General features: G+C 42.2%; 1 protein-coding gene across 1 annotated transcript in view; it reads left to right on the top strand.

The window, feature by feature from the left end:
* TENM2 (teneurin transmembrane protein 2) overlaps window positions 1-14,477 on the top strand; it is a 1,008,125-nt gene that overhangs the window by 787,993 nt on the left and 205,655 nt on the right. The window contains exon 7 of the mRNA XM_032628422.1: window positions 1,570-1,775. Coding sequence (XP_032484313.1) covers window positions 1,570-1,775 — 206 coding nt within the window. The remainder of the gene's footprint in view (window positions 1-1,569; window positions 1,776-14,477) is intronic.

Here is a 14,477-nt window from a genome sequence, read left to right as displayed (position 1 = left end):
AGCCTGTTCCCTATTCTAGAGGTTGAGGGTTTCTTCTTAAGGTCCAAAGCAGCGTGTCTTCTACTTTATTTTAAGCCCCTGTTTACTTCGTATTTGATCCCCTATTGAACTAAATATGGGGAAAAAAATAACTTTACACCCTCAAGTCATTCTGTGGTTTTTCTTTTATAATTTAGATATGGAAAACCTTTAGGGATCCAAGAATGTCACCTCTCCATTTTCTGGAATGAGAAACCAGCACCAAGCATTTATGAGTATTGTCTTGATGCAGTGGCCAGGTGGTAACAGAGCCAGGTCAGCTAAGTCAGAATGCCTCACTCACCTTTCATGCCAGTCTTCTGCAACCTTATGATCTCTCTTGACCATCCAAACCTTCTGCAATGGATTGTGGCCAAATACAGATGAATATATTCAGAAGAGTTCGTCCATTACAGAATGCAGGAGGGAGCTGGCTTCCCATCCTTTGCCCACGAGACTGAAGAAGTTTTAGATCCACAAGGCCGCCAAAGTGATCAATCAAAAAGTGCAAAGACCCTCAAAACCAAAATGTCTTCAGTTCTTTCTGTATTTGGTTTCAGCTGGTTTAGAAGTTCTCAAGACGATAGGAGATTGTGGTTTTATATTTCTTTTCAAGTTCAGAATCCATTTGAAGGAATCACAAGTGACCTATGTAAAACTAGCTTCCATCAAGGTTTTGTTCCCATTTTAGAGAGGATGATGATGAGGCCCTGAGAGATCAGTTAACTTTTCTTGAGCAACTTCTAGTAACTCCCAGCTTTTTCTTAATTCTGTGTTCATAAAGGAGACCACCCTCCGAAGTGTAGGAGACCCTGGCTAGTTCGTTGTTATTAAGAAACCCTCTTTTAAAAGAGGAATTTCTGGAGCTCCTGTTGTTAAAGTTCTGAAGGTTGTTGAGTATGGGCAACCAGTGGTTCCTATATGAGTGATTTCAAATGACGCAACAGAGATGCACCAGTGTCACCGTGAGGGGGGTGTGGTTTCCACACGGTTCTTAAGTCCCTCCTCTTAAGCGGGGAAGGGGCGACACCCAATGTTGGGTCAGCCTTAGAGCAAGTCAGCATTTTCTGTTGAGTTATTTTATTTATTTTGGACTGATGTTTGTTCACTGCTGGCTCTTTTCTATTAACTTATGAGAATGTCAGAGTATATTGGACTTGTTTGTGGCAGGAAAGAATAATTAACAGCTGCAAGAATTAAATCTGGTGCCAAATTAATATCACTCTCCCCTTCCCTACTGATCATTTTACATCCCAGTCACATTTGGAGTTTACACGTACTTACCAGACTCCAGCTCTTATGATAGTTGATCAGTAAAGAGTGATCTCAGAAGTTTAGCAAGCGCTGTGCCAATATTTCAGATGCCCTGGGGTATGAGTTTCTAGGATTATTATTTAAAACCTAGATATTTTAAGTTGTGACCTAAAGAGAGATTTGCCATGGGTTTCACCATCATATATTTTTTAAATACTGGCATATAATCAAACAGAAATGTAGAGCCAACTAATGTGTACACATGTCATGGACTTGGTGTCAATTCCTATTTTCCAGTGCCCTGGTTCTTGAAGAACAGCAGCATAGACAGTGGCGAAGCGGAAGTTGGTCGGCGGGTGACCCAAGAAGTCCCACCTGGCGTGTTTTGGAGATCACAGATTCACATCAGTCAACCCCAGTTCTTAAAGTTCAATATCTCCCTCGGGAAGGATGCTCTCTTCGGTGTTTACATAAGAAGAGGACTTCCACCGTCTCATGCCCAGGTAGGAACATGCTTGATATAGCCCATGAGTTAAAAAAAAAAAAAAAAAAAAAAAAACTTCACACCCACTAGGATGGTTATAACTAAAGGATGGACAATAACAGTTGGAACTCTCCTGTGTGCTCTGTGGGAATGTAAAACGGAGGGCCACTGTGGAAAAGAATTCAATAGTTCTTCCAAAAGTTAAACAAAGAATTACAGTATGATCCAGCAGCTCCACTAATAGGTGTATTCCGACAGAGAATTGAAAACTTTATTTCTCATTTAACAATATGCACAAATGTTCATAGCAGTGTTTATTCATAATAGCCCCAAAGTGGAAACAACCCAAATGTCCATCAACTAATGAATGGAGAAACAAAATGTGATCTGTCCCTACCATGGGATAGTATTCAAACATAAAAGGGAATGAAATATTTTTTTTTTAAAAAAGGGAATGAAATATTGTTACCTGCTACAACATGGATGACTCTTGAAAATGTTATGCTAAATGAAAGAAGCCAGATACAGAAGGCTACATATCGTTTGATTCCATTTGTATTGTCTGGAATAGGCAAATCCATAGAGACAAAAAGGAGATTAGTGATTGCCAGGGGAGAGGGAGGAAAGAATCGGGACTGACTGCTAATACCTTTGGGGTTTCTTTTCGGGGTGATGTAAATGCTCTGAAATTAGATAGCGGTGATGGCTGCACAACAGAGTGAATATACTAAAAACTGCCACACTGTAAAGTGGTGAAATTTATGTTATGGGAACGATTTCTCAGAAAAAGAAAACGGTTACCTCCCCACCTGATGACGTCACCTTTGCCAGATCTTTGCTCATCCTTGGGTACTTTTTGTTCAAGGGGTCTAGTTATTTGTTAAAACATCACTAGGAGACATCCCACTGTGTTTGAAAAGAGTGACGTAACATTAACCAAAATTCAGCAACCATTTCTCTGTGGCTTCCCTGTGCTTCCCCGTACTAAGTGCCTTGGGGAGTGCTTGACACTGCATAAGTGAGATTATTCCCAGGGTTTGGAATGACAAGATTAGATGAGAATATGGATTTCATTGTTTTTCTTCTCATCCCTCCTTTCATTTTTCCTGATAGAGATTTTCTTATACGTCCCACTTGGGATAAATTCACCCTCATCTAGTTTGGTTAAATTCACCCTCATCTAGTTTGGTTTTCTTTTCCAATAAGAATTGTATATCCTAAGGAAAACCAAGCAGTGTTTTCCCACCTCATTTGCGCTCAAATCCAGCAAGTATATAAAGAAGTACATTAGGAAAATACACCAGTGGAGGGAAGAACACCCTTAATCACCCATTATATCCAGTCAAAGCTGACCTTTTTAAACATGTGTTGGGAAGGTATTCATCCAGAAAATTCAGCTGGAAGAATTTAAAGCTTTAAACCCATTGGCAAATGCAGAGCAGTCAGGCCACCGTTTCTTTGGCCTTAGCTCACAGCAGACATTGCTAATCGATGACTGCACTTTTTCCTCACTACACTCGGTGCACAGATACCTCCAAGAGAACCCTAAAGGCAGCCACCACCAATTGACTGGTGTTGGCTCTCAAGATGAAATTTATTTGCGGTCCCATCTTTACAGCCTGAAACGATCGATATAAGGGACTAAAAGGACTACTTCTTTTTTGAGCAGGGAGAGCTGTGTAGGTTTATATTAACATACACAGCCCATGCTATAGGGATCAATGTGTAAAGTGGTAATCAATAAGTCCTCCTCCATCCATCCATCCAGAAAAATATTTATTGGTCTAAGCACTGATTATCTAGAGATGAGTTAACATAGCCCATGACCAAGCAGAACTCCTGTTACAAAAATCACATCTGTCCTTTAAGAGATTCTCATCAAGAGAAAGAGAAGGATTCAGCTAAGAGGAGTCCCTGAGGCATTTCTGTAACTTCTGGCCAGGTTCAGGGTGCTGGTCTGGGAAGTTATGCAAATTGTTAGGGGGTCTCCCTGACCTTCAGGCTCCACTCTTTCTACTGTAGCATAATGAAAGATTGACAGCAGTGAAATCTACTTGTTGGCATTATTTGAGTAAGTAGGAACATGCCTCTGGGCACAGCTGAGCATAACTTCCCTGTCAGCCCCTTGGATGCCAGGAGCTTTGCGGCGGGGGCTGGGTGGTGGTGGTGGGGGAACCTCTCCCTTTTGACATTGTTTTGAAGCACTGCTATCCCCCTTCGCTTGCATGCTCTGAGCAGAATCATGGAAGGGCCAGTGATCATGGCAAGTCAAGTAGGTAACCCTCTGAAACTGAGTGATAGTGGACAGCAGGCAGAAACGTACTCTTCCCAGGTTCCCCGCTGTTCTGACTTTCAGGACTCAAACCCTCAATGACAGTGTCTCTCCTTCTTTTGTGGCTACACCACGCTGTCCATCTCCTGCTAAGCCGGTGATTGTTCTAGTGATCGGCGTCTCAGAATAGCTCCACTCCGGGGACAGTAGGTGTGCGCAGAGGGTTGCCGTCCAGCTCCCAGTTTGGGAGTTTAGCGTGCGTCGGAGGGTCCGGTAAGCAAGACAAGGTGCAGATGCCTAGAATGCACAAGACAGGTACAATACAGGGGCGCTTCTTAAAAAAAGCAGGAGAGGAGAAGACGACTCCCCACGCATTCTCGCGATCATTCGCTATCACAACGTGCATTCGTGTCCATTTGATGAGCTACGTTTCCTGGAGGAGATGGAGCTTAGCCCCTCGCAGTGATAGGTGACTAACTCACGTCTCAAACCATTATAGAATTTTTCATTTCTATTGGCATATCCTATCAAGGAACATAAGTTCTATGGGGATTGGCAGGCTAGCCAAGGTGACTCATTTGAGCTGAAAAGAGAGAAAGAGGAAGAAGTGGGGAGGGGGAGGAGTATGAAATTCTCTTGGCTGCATTGCATGAATGGCTGTGCTTAAATTTTATTGAGTATCATGCTCTGACCAAGTGCCTACAAGGTTTGGTATCCTTGTCCAAGGATATTAAATACAGGGGAGAATCCTTTCTTACCTGTTTAAATTTCCCAAAGAATCAGAGTCTGTCCCAGTTGACTTTTTGAACGTGGCTTTCTACAGTGATACAGTACAGAGGTAGCATGGCATAGGGGAGAAGGTCCTGGAATTAGAAAACTGAGGATGGAGTCCCTGCTACGTGCTAACCAGGCGTCCTCGGACATGCGCCTTAACCTCTCTTAGCCTCAGTTTCCCTGTCTACCTGTGTTCCCTGCCTCACAGTGTTGCTATAATTACACTACCCCTACCACAAAAAAGGGAGGATGGGAAACACTCTGCAAACAGAAGCGCAATATAAAGATATGGTGCACTAGTGTTTCATTGTACTTAGAAGTCCTGCGTGGCCCTAGTCAATACTGTCTATCGATAAGCAATGATGTAAATATAGGTTTTTAAGATAAGATTAATTTTCTCGTTTTTTTCTTCTTATCAGAGGACAAATTGTTTTCATTACAGAAAAATCTTAAAAGCACAGAAAAACAAAAGGAAGTAAAAACACCTGTAATTGGAAGCAGTCCCCTTTTGCTGAATAGTTATATAGTGTTTTTGCTATAGTAAAAGATTATCAGTGGCACGGGCTTCCCTGGTGGTGCAGTGGTTGAGAGTCCGCCTGCCCATGCAGCGGATACAGGTTCGTGCCCCGGTCCGGGAGGATCCCACATGCCGCGGAGCAGATGGGCCCGTGAGCCATGGCCGCTGAGCCTGCGCGTCCGGAGCCTGTGCTCCGCAACGGGAGAGGCCACAGCAGTGAGAGGCCCGCGTACCGCAAAAAAAAAAAAAAAAAAAAAAAAAAAAAAAGGATATCAGTGGCAGTATAAAAAAAAACAACAAAAACTCAGCATCTAAGTGGCTTAAAGCAACAGAGGCTATTTCTTGTTTATATCAGTGGTTCTCAACACAGGGCAATTCTTCCCCACCCCAGAGGCATTCTTCAGTGTCTGGAAATATTTTGGGTTGTCACCCTGGGGAGAGGTTGCTCCTGGCAGGCAGTGGCAGGTGGGATGCTGCTAAACACGCACAGGAGAACTCTCCACAACAAGGAGTTATCCAACCCCAAATGGCAAACATGTTGAGGTTGGGAACATCCTACTTCACGTGTTCACTTTGGGTGATATTGGGCTTTGCTCTATGTCAGTCTCATTCAAAGGCACGGACCTGTGGAATTTCCACTGTCAGGAACATAACTAGTACCCCATCGCAAAGGAAGGAGAAGATGGTGAGTTATGCACCAATCCCAAAAGACTTCTGCTTGAAAATGTCACATATCATTTAAGCCCTTCTCATATGGACCAAAGCAAGTCAGATCCTACTTCCATGGAGCTGGAATTACAGTCCTCTGAGGTTCCTGGGTAGAGGGGCACCAGATATCCCAATGAAAGGCCCTTATGCCTTAACGATAAAATGTTGGGAGACCTGTCCTCATGGCTAGTCTTTGTGTACACCCTTAGTTCTTCTCCTGAAAGTAACCCTTAAGGATTTGATACTAATTGCCAAATTTTCCTTCTGAAAGTTTATACCAATTACCCTCCCTACTCTCCTGCCCACCAGCGGCAGTAGGTGCCCATATTATTTACTTGAACTCTTGCATAAACTGGATATCATTGTTTAATCCTTGTCTGTCAGCTATCCCATTGTCTTTTTTTTTTTTTTTTTGCGGTACGCGGGCTTCTCACTGTTGTGGCCTCTCTCGTTGCGGAGCACAGGCTCCGGACGCACAGGCTCAGCAGCCATGGCTCACGGGCCCAGCCGCTCCGCGGCATGTGGGATCTTCCCGGACCGGGACACGAACTTGTGTCCCCTGCATCAGCAGGTGGACTCTCAACCAGCTGCGCCACCAGGGAAGCCCCCATTGTCTTTTAAATGCAGCATTTTGGTGCCCGGCATTCCATTTTTTTAAGACCTAGACAAAAAAGAAAAACAAAAGTTGATCTAAGCCATTTAAGCCATTGTCAACCTACCAAGTCAAATTCTCATGGGGCTGGTGTATGTAAGGTAGCCTAGTCCATCTTGCCGAGTATTTGAAATCCTACAAACTGTGTCAGGTTTGCTTGAGCCCAGTTCTAGAAGGGAAACAGGTGAGACTTAAAGATCGTCATCATCATCATCATCTGAGCTGGATGCACTGCTAGGGATCAAAGGAAATCTCAGAAGCGGTTGATGCAAGTGAGCATCTTGGTGGTTAAGGCAGGGAGCAGGTTTCCTTGACAGTTCATCACTGATTGCTACTGATATGTCAAGCCAAGTAAAATCCTGCGTGAGAACAAGTCAATAATCGGCAAATTAGGTACATGATTAACCGAACCAACAAGATGCAGTTAACGCTGGGGAGGTCTGCTGGGACTTCACCTTCTCCCCAGTCCTGTTTAGGGAGTATTAAAAACGCCTGTTTCCTCACTCAGACTGATGGAGCCATGAGCCCAGTCACTTCCAGAGGCAACTTGAACGTGTGGGGTGGGCTTACAGCTCCAGCTGTAAGGGTTGATTAGAGGCAGGTAGTAGGGATTAAATGACGCTAAGATAGAAGCAGACACTGTCAACCCCAGTGCTTTACTCTGAGGTGTGTCTGTGGGATGGGAAACAAAACTATCCACACATTCATTGAACGATAGAAGGGAACGATTTAAGAGACCACAAATTGCCCCATGATCATACCAAAGAAATGCAAATATGGCAGATCAAGCATGTGTAGACCAAGATCAAATGAGCCGAGCAAACATTCCTATTGTCCTCTTCAGCAGAATTCCCCTAAATGACGTTTTTTCAAAGCAGATTTATAAATAGCGATGAGTGGGGTTAGCTGTTCGCCAGCTCGGTTTATCCCTTTCCAATTCAGAGCCTTGTTTGAAAATGAATTCCCTCTTTCCTTGTCCCCTTCTCTCTTGCCCAAGCAAATCAACTGCACACAGTTTCCATTAGAGGTGGAAGTAACTGGATCCCTGGGTCAGTGGGACGCCCACGTGTTCTGAGCAGCCTGTTTCTGTCACTGTGCCCCTGTCCAGTGCCCATGATCCAGGCAGACAGGCTCTCCTTGGACTTCTGTCTTCCTGCAGAACTGTGTTCTGGGATCCTAGTGGGGAGAGAATACCAGGGTTTGGGGCTGTCAGCTTGCATAGCCCACCACATAGCATTTTAATTTCATTTTGAAGGGAGGCATATTTTTACAGGCATGTTTTTCAGACCCTTCCTTTGCAAAAGAGCTTGAGGTATGGAGAAAGAGTTTGTGAAACCAAGAGAACCTTGGTTTCTTCTTTATTGGACTAAAAGTGCTTCTGGAAAGGTCTTTCTCAGGACACCCCTTGTGATTATCTGGTGGCCTCCTGATGGGAATGGAAACTGCCAATTAAATCAGTGGGTACCCTCCTGGGCAGTCACCAAGCGGGAAAAATCTCAGAAGATGCTTGAGTTTTACAAGGGACCTTGTATTGAGGGGCATGCACGGGGAGGGCATGTTGAATGTTTTTCAAAAAAGTCAATTATTGAGAACATGGAACTCGGGGAGAAAGATAGAAACAGAGAAAGCAGGGATGAGTAAAAGGGGGCAGCACCAAACCACATATTTTGACTGAGCAGAGTCTCAGAGGTGCTGTAAGTCAAGAGTTTCAAATTTTCCAGACAAAGACCTTAATCTTCAAGTGAAATCTTCTGTAGAACCCCATATATAAAACAAATCAATGTGACAGTTTTATTAGTATAAGCATGGTTTATAATTCAAATCCGTATTTGTTACTGTAATGTTTTGATCTCTGTATATGTATGTTTATTGCATGTGTGTATATATATATATGTTTATATGTGTGTACGTTAATAATCATGTATACAGATGGAGACAGAGACACAGAGAGAGAAACTAAACTCATGAGGTTAGTCACCCGTAGGAATAGGTGAGGAGAACAGGACTGAGAATTAGGTTTAAAAGGTACTTGTTCAAAGGGCTTCCCTGGTGGCACAGTGGTTGAGAGTCCGCCTGCCGATGCAGGGGACACGGGTTCGTGCCCCTGTCCGGGAAGATCCCACATGCCGCGGAGCGGCTGGGCCCGTGAGCCGTGGCCGCTGAGCCTGCGCATCCGGAGCCTGTGCTCCGCAACGGGAGAGGCCACAGCAGTGAGAGGCCCGCGTACCACACACACACAAAAAAAGGTACTTGTTCAGCGGGGCGGTGGGATGTGTGGTGAAGGTGGGATGAACTGGGAGATTGGGATTGACATACATACACTAATATGTATAAAATAGATAACTAATAAGAACCTACTGTATAAAGAGTAAAATAAAATACAATTTCCTGAAGGATCATCTGCCTGCCACACCCTAGAATGAAAAGTAAATTCTGGGTATTTTGCCTCCTGTCAAAAAAAAAAAAAAAAGTACTTGTTTTTATCCATAATAAAACATTAAAGGTAAGGCAGGCCCTTCCCCATCTCTAAGGCACATGCCTGCTCACACACGTACAAAGACTGAAAATAAATATGACACAATGCTAACATTTATTCATTTGAGTGGTTGAAATATGGGTGATTTGTCACCATATTCTTTATACTTTTCTTAATTTTAGTAATCTCTCTGTCTTTAAGAAAAGTAGGTCTGTGACAAGCTTGAGTCTATTTTGAGTAAAACAAGCATTAAGAGGTTATAGATGATGACTCTAATCTTATAGCACTCTCAGGATTCAATTTATTTATGTACTTTGTTTTGTCTGCACAGCTTTGAGAAAAATCACAGTGAATATATATAAGCAGTTGCAAAGAGCAACTGTATTTTCTTTCATCATTTCCCTTACAGGCTCTGGCTGGTCTTCAATTAAATTGATCCACAAGCTTGAAGGAGGAGAGATAGAAAATAATCGTTTCAAGGTTAAATCACTTAAAATATCTACTCACATCCCTTGCCTTAGATACAGAAGTAGAGAGGTTGCACCCCAAACTTAAAATAAGCTGTGAAACTCTTTATTAAAAAAAAAAACAAAAACACCATTCTGGAACATGCTACATGTTCTTTTTTTTTTTAATTGAAGTATAGTCGTGTACAATATTATATAAGTTACAGGTTACAACATAGTGATTCACAATTTTTAAAGGTTGTACTCTATTTATAGTTATTAGAAAATATTGGCTATATTCCCCACGTTGTACAATATATCCTTGTAGCTTATTTTATACCTAATAGTTTGTACCTCTTACTCCCCTACCCCTATATTTCTCCTCCCGTCTTCCCTCTCCCCACTGGTGACTACCAGTTTGTTCTCTATATCCGTGAGTCCACTTCTTTTTTCTTATAGTCACTAGTTTGTTATATTTTTTAGGTTCCACATATAAGTGGTATCATACATTATTTGTCTTTCTCTGTCTGACTTACTTCATTTAGCATAATGCCCTCCAAGTCCATCCATGTAGCTGCAAATGTCAAAATTTCATTCTTTTATATGGCTGAGTAGTATTCCATTGTGTATATACACCACATCTTCTTTATCCATTCATCTGTTGATGGACACTTACGTTGCTTCTGTATCTTGGCTATTGTAAATAGTGCTACTGTGAACATTGGGGTGCAGTTACATGTTCATTTGAAACTGCATTCGTGGTTTAACATCCTGACACGAACTTGAACCTCTGCTCTGCCTGGCATTTGCTTGCAGGATCCACCAGCGCAGTTGCTTATACAACCTTATCTGAGCAGACACACATCAGGTGGATTCAAAGAAAGCCCAGTGCAGATCTTGAAGTTTTCTAATACACAGCAGAGTAACAGAAGTTCAGATCTGTGTTCAGAGATATTTAGAAAAGATTTATTCCAAGATCTTCACAAAAATTAACAGCCTTTAAAATGTTCATTGAAGCCCCCCTCAGTACAGATGTTTGTAGGGAAGCCAAAGATGTTAGAAGACAAAAATTACTCTCAGTCATCTGATCTCTTATAAAAATGTTCTCCACTCAGAGATCCCTCCCCATTTAACACTAGTTATAATAATAATAGTCAGCATTATTTGAGGGCTCCAGTGTGCCAAGGACTGTTTCACATGAATTATTTTCTCTTCACAACAACCCTGTGAGGTAGGCACCATTAGGAGCAGCCCCATTTTACAGACAAAAGAACTGAGGCAGAGTTTAGGGTCACAAAGCTGGTACGCACTGAACACAGCAGACTGGCACCTCCTTTTTCTCCTCTCTGCCGGCAGTCATTTCCAGGAACATCCTGCAGTACAATGTCAACATGAATGCTGACAGAGTAAAATTACAACTCAAGCCCAAGACGAGAATTTCATTAAGTCAACAAAAGTGATGCTGGAGATCTGCCTGTAAGTGCCCAGGGAAGCCTTGGGTAAATGCAGATCTGGCTGAGGTAGCACAGTTAGATACTGTGGCAGAGAGAAGTGGCAAGGAAGGCGACAAGATCAGCGCTTCCAAGAGGGCGGTTCTAATATCGTAAAGAGAGGTCCTGGAAAATTTGATGAAGACCTCCAGTATGTTTACATTTGATTGTGTTGCACCAGTCAAGCTACAGGGATGCTGCATTGTTCTCGAGTATTTCATCAACTCTGAGATACACACGATGCTCATCTTTTGACATCTCTGAAAACAGGATGCATTTTGCAATCAGTGAAGTGGAGGGACAATGAAATGTTTGGTGTCTCATGTTTGTGTACGTAGGAAAGCTCAGCATTCGTTCTAAAAATGAGAGCGTAGTTGCAAGTATAACCTGAATATTCCTAGATATCAGGTAAAAAATACTTTCATAATTACAGTTTTACTTTTCAAGGTAAATTCCGAATCAATCAATGTTAAGAGCATCCATTTTAAGTGGCCTTTTATTAATTCCAAATATCCTCAGATAACTAGATCCTACTGTATATGTCAAGTCAGGGAGGGTATTTAAATATAATTTTTTAAACATATAAATTCACAAAAATAAAGTTTAAATAAACATTCTGTGGAATGCCTATGCAGCTGTTCCAGACACAGACAAGCATGGGCGTAAGGGTGTGGACCAGTCCAGACTGCCTGATCTTGAATTTTAACCTCCAGTATTTCCAAGCTGTGTGACCTTGGGCAAGTCCCTCAGCCTCTCTGTGCCCTGATTACTTCATCTATAAGATGGAGATAATAATATTATACATTCATAGCATTGTTGTTAGATGTAAACGAGGTAATCTTTATAAAGCACTTACAACTGGACTGGCACAAAGAAATGGTATAAACTATCATCATGTTTTTCAAAGCATCCGTAATGCAAACCCCACAAGCTCCCAAACAAACAAAACAAAACAAATTCCAACTGTTTTATTAAAAGATAACTTTTATTTGTGGTTTTCTCATTATGAGAAGAATATATGCCAATGATAGGAAAAATAGAAAACATTAACATTTTTAGTATATTTTCTGTTCACATACATTAATCATTTTTACAAATATAGGATCATACCATACATACGCTTTTTACTCTGATTCTTTGCATAATGATAAGTAGGGAACAACTTTCTAAATTTGAATATTCGTCCATAAACTCATTTTAAATGCCTCAAAAATAACTCATTCTATAGATTAAAAATTTTTTAACATCTTTATTGGAGTATAATTGCTTTACAATGGTGTGTTAGTTTCCGCTGTATAACAAAGTGAATCAGCTATACGTATACATATATCCCCATATCCCCTCCCTCTTGCGTCTCCCTCCCACCCTCCCTATCCCATCCCTCTAAGTGGTCACTAAGCACCAAGCTGGTCTCCCTGTGCTGTGCGGCTGCTTCCCACTAGCTATCTGTTTTACATTTGGTAGTGTATATATGTCCATGCCACTCTCTCACTTCGTCCCAGCTTACCCTTCCCTCTCCCCGTGTCCTCAAGTCCATTCTCTACGTCTGCGTCTTTATTCCTGCCCTGCCCCTAGGTTCATCAGAATCTTTTTTTCTTTTTTAGATTCCATATATATGTGTTAGCATACAGTATCTGTTTTTCTCTTTCTGACTTACTTCACTCTGTATGACAGACTCTAGGTCCATCCACCTCACTACAAGTAACTCAATTTCATTTCTTTTTATGGCTGAGTAATATTCCATTGTACATATGTGCCACGTCTTCTTTATCCATTCATCTGTCAGTGGACACCTAGGTTGCTTCCATGTTCTGGCTATTGTAAATAGAGCTGCAATGAACATTTTGGTACATGACTCTTTTTGAATGATGGTTTTCTCAGGGTATATGCCCAGTAGTGGGATTGCTGGGTCATATGGTACTTCTATTTTTAGTTTTTTAAGGAATCTCCTCCCTACTGTTCTCCACAGTGACTGTATCAATTTACGTTCCCACCAACAATGCAAGAGGGTTCCCTTTTCTCCACACCCTCTCCAGCATTTATCGTTTGTAGATTTTCTGATGATGGCCATTCTGACCGGTGTGAGGTGATACCTCATTGTAGTTTTGATGTGCATTTCTCTAATGATTAGTGATGTTGAGCATCCTTTCATGTGTTTGTTGGCAGTCTGTATATCTTCTTTGGAGAAATGTCTATTTAGATCTTCTGCCCATTTTTGGATTGGGTTGTTTGTTTTTGTATGGAAACACAAAAGACCCCAAATAGCCAAAGCAATCTTGAGAAAGAAAAACGGAGCTGGAGGAATCAGGCGCCCTGACTTCAGACTGTACTACAAAGCTATTGACAAAGGATTAATCTCCGAAATATACAAGCACCTCATGCAGCTCAATATTTATTTAGTTTTTAATAATTTCCTTATGATGAATTCTTAAGAGTAGAATTGCTAGCATAAAGGAGTTACAATATGTCACATTTATGTAACAATAACAACAGCCATAAGAATAGCTGGTATTGATCTGGTGCTTACTGTGAGCTGGGCTGGACTCACAGCGACCCTCAGAGGTAGGAAATGTTACTGTCGGCATCTTAGGGATTAGAGAGCAGAGACTCAGAGAGTTGAAGTAACTTGCCCAGGGTCACAGTGCAGCCTGGTGAAAGGTTTAGGCCCAGCTTTGAGAGAAGCCACCAGTGCCCATGATTCTGTTCCGCTTTTGTGCTTGGGAAGGCATTTTGTGACTAGACACGTTCCCAGTTTACTCCCTCTCCTCAGTGATACATTTGATTTATTTTCACAAGCAGCCCACATAAGACCCTCCTGTCGATCTTAGGAGGGCACGGGGCCAAACGTGACGTTGTTGATAAACCACCGTCTAAAGACAATTAAATGGGAGTGTGCGGTAAATAAGAAATCACATCAGAAAGGCACTGAGAGAGAAAAACTTCCATTCTTCTGACCTCGTCGTAGAGCTTTGGCACACCTTGGAATAGCCTTGAGATGTTCATCACTATTGCTGAACTTGACCCATACGCTGTGGCTGACTAGGTCTTCAGAGCAGTACCTTCCACCCTTCTCCTGGGTTGGATCAAAAGGCAGCATGATGAGGGCATAGCCTTGTGGGAAGACGAAATATGAAATCGGTCCATTCATGTGCTCAACAAATATTCACTGAATGTCAGTACTGGGGATGCAGAGATGAAAGGCATTTAAAAAGATAGGGACCTGACAAGTTAAGCAACAAGGGCAGCATCACGTAGGGAGAGCTGGAAGACGCGGTACCGGTGGAAGATTAGAACTGACGTTCCAGGATCAGCTTGGTCTGGGTTTGAATCTTATCTCTGCTCTGTAGTAGCTGAAGGTTGGTGGATGAGACTCTCTAGATTCAGCT

Source organism: Phocoena sinus, chromosome 3 (genome assembly GCF_008692025.1).
Source record: "Phocoena sinus isolate mPhoSin1 chromosome 3, mPhoSin1.pri, whole genome shotgun sequence".
NCBI lineage: Eukaryota > Metazoa > Chordata > Mammalia > Artiodactyla > Phocoenidae > Phocoena > Phocoena sinus.
Note: the sequence above shows the minus strand (reverse complement) of the source record. Positions and strands in the feature narration are given on the sequence as shown.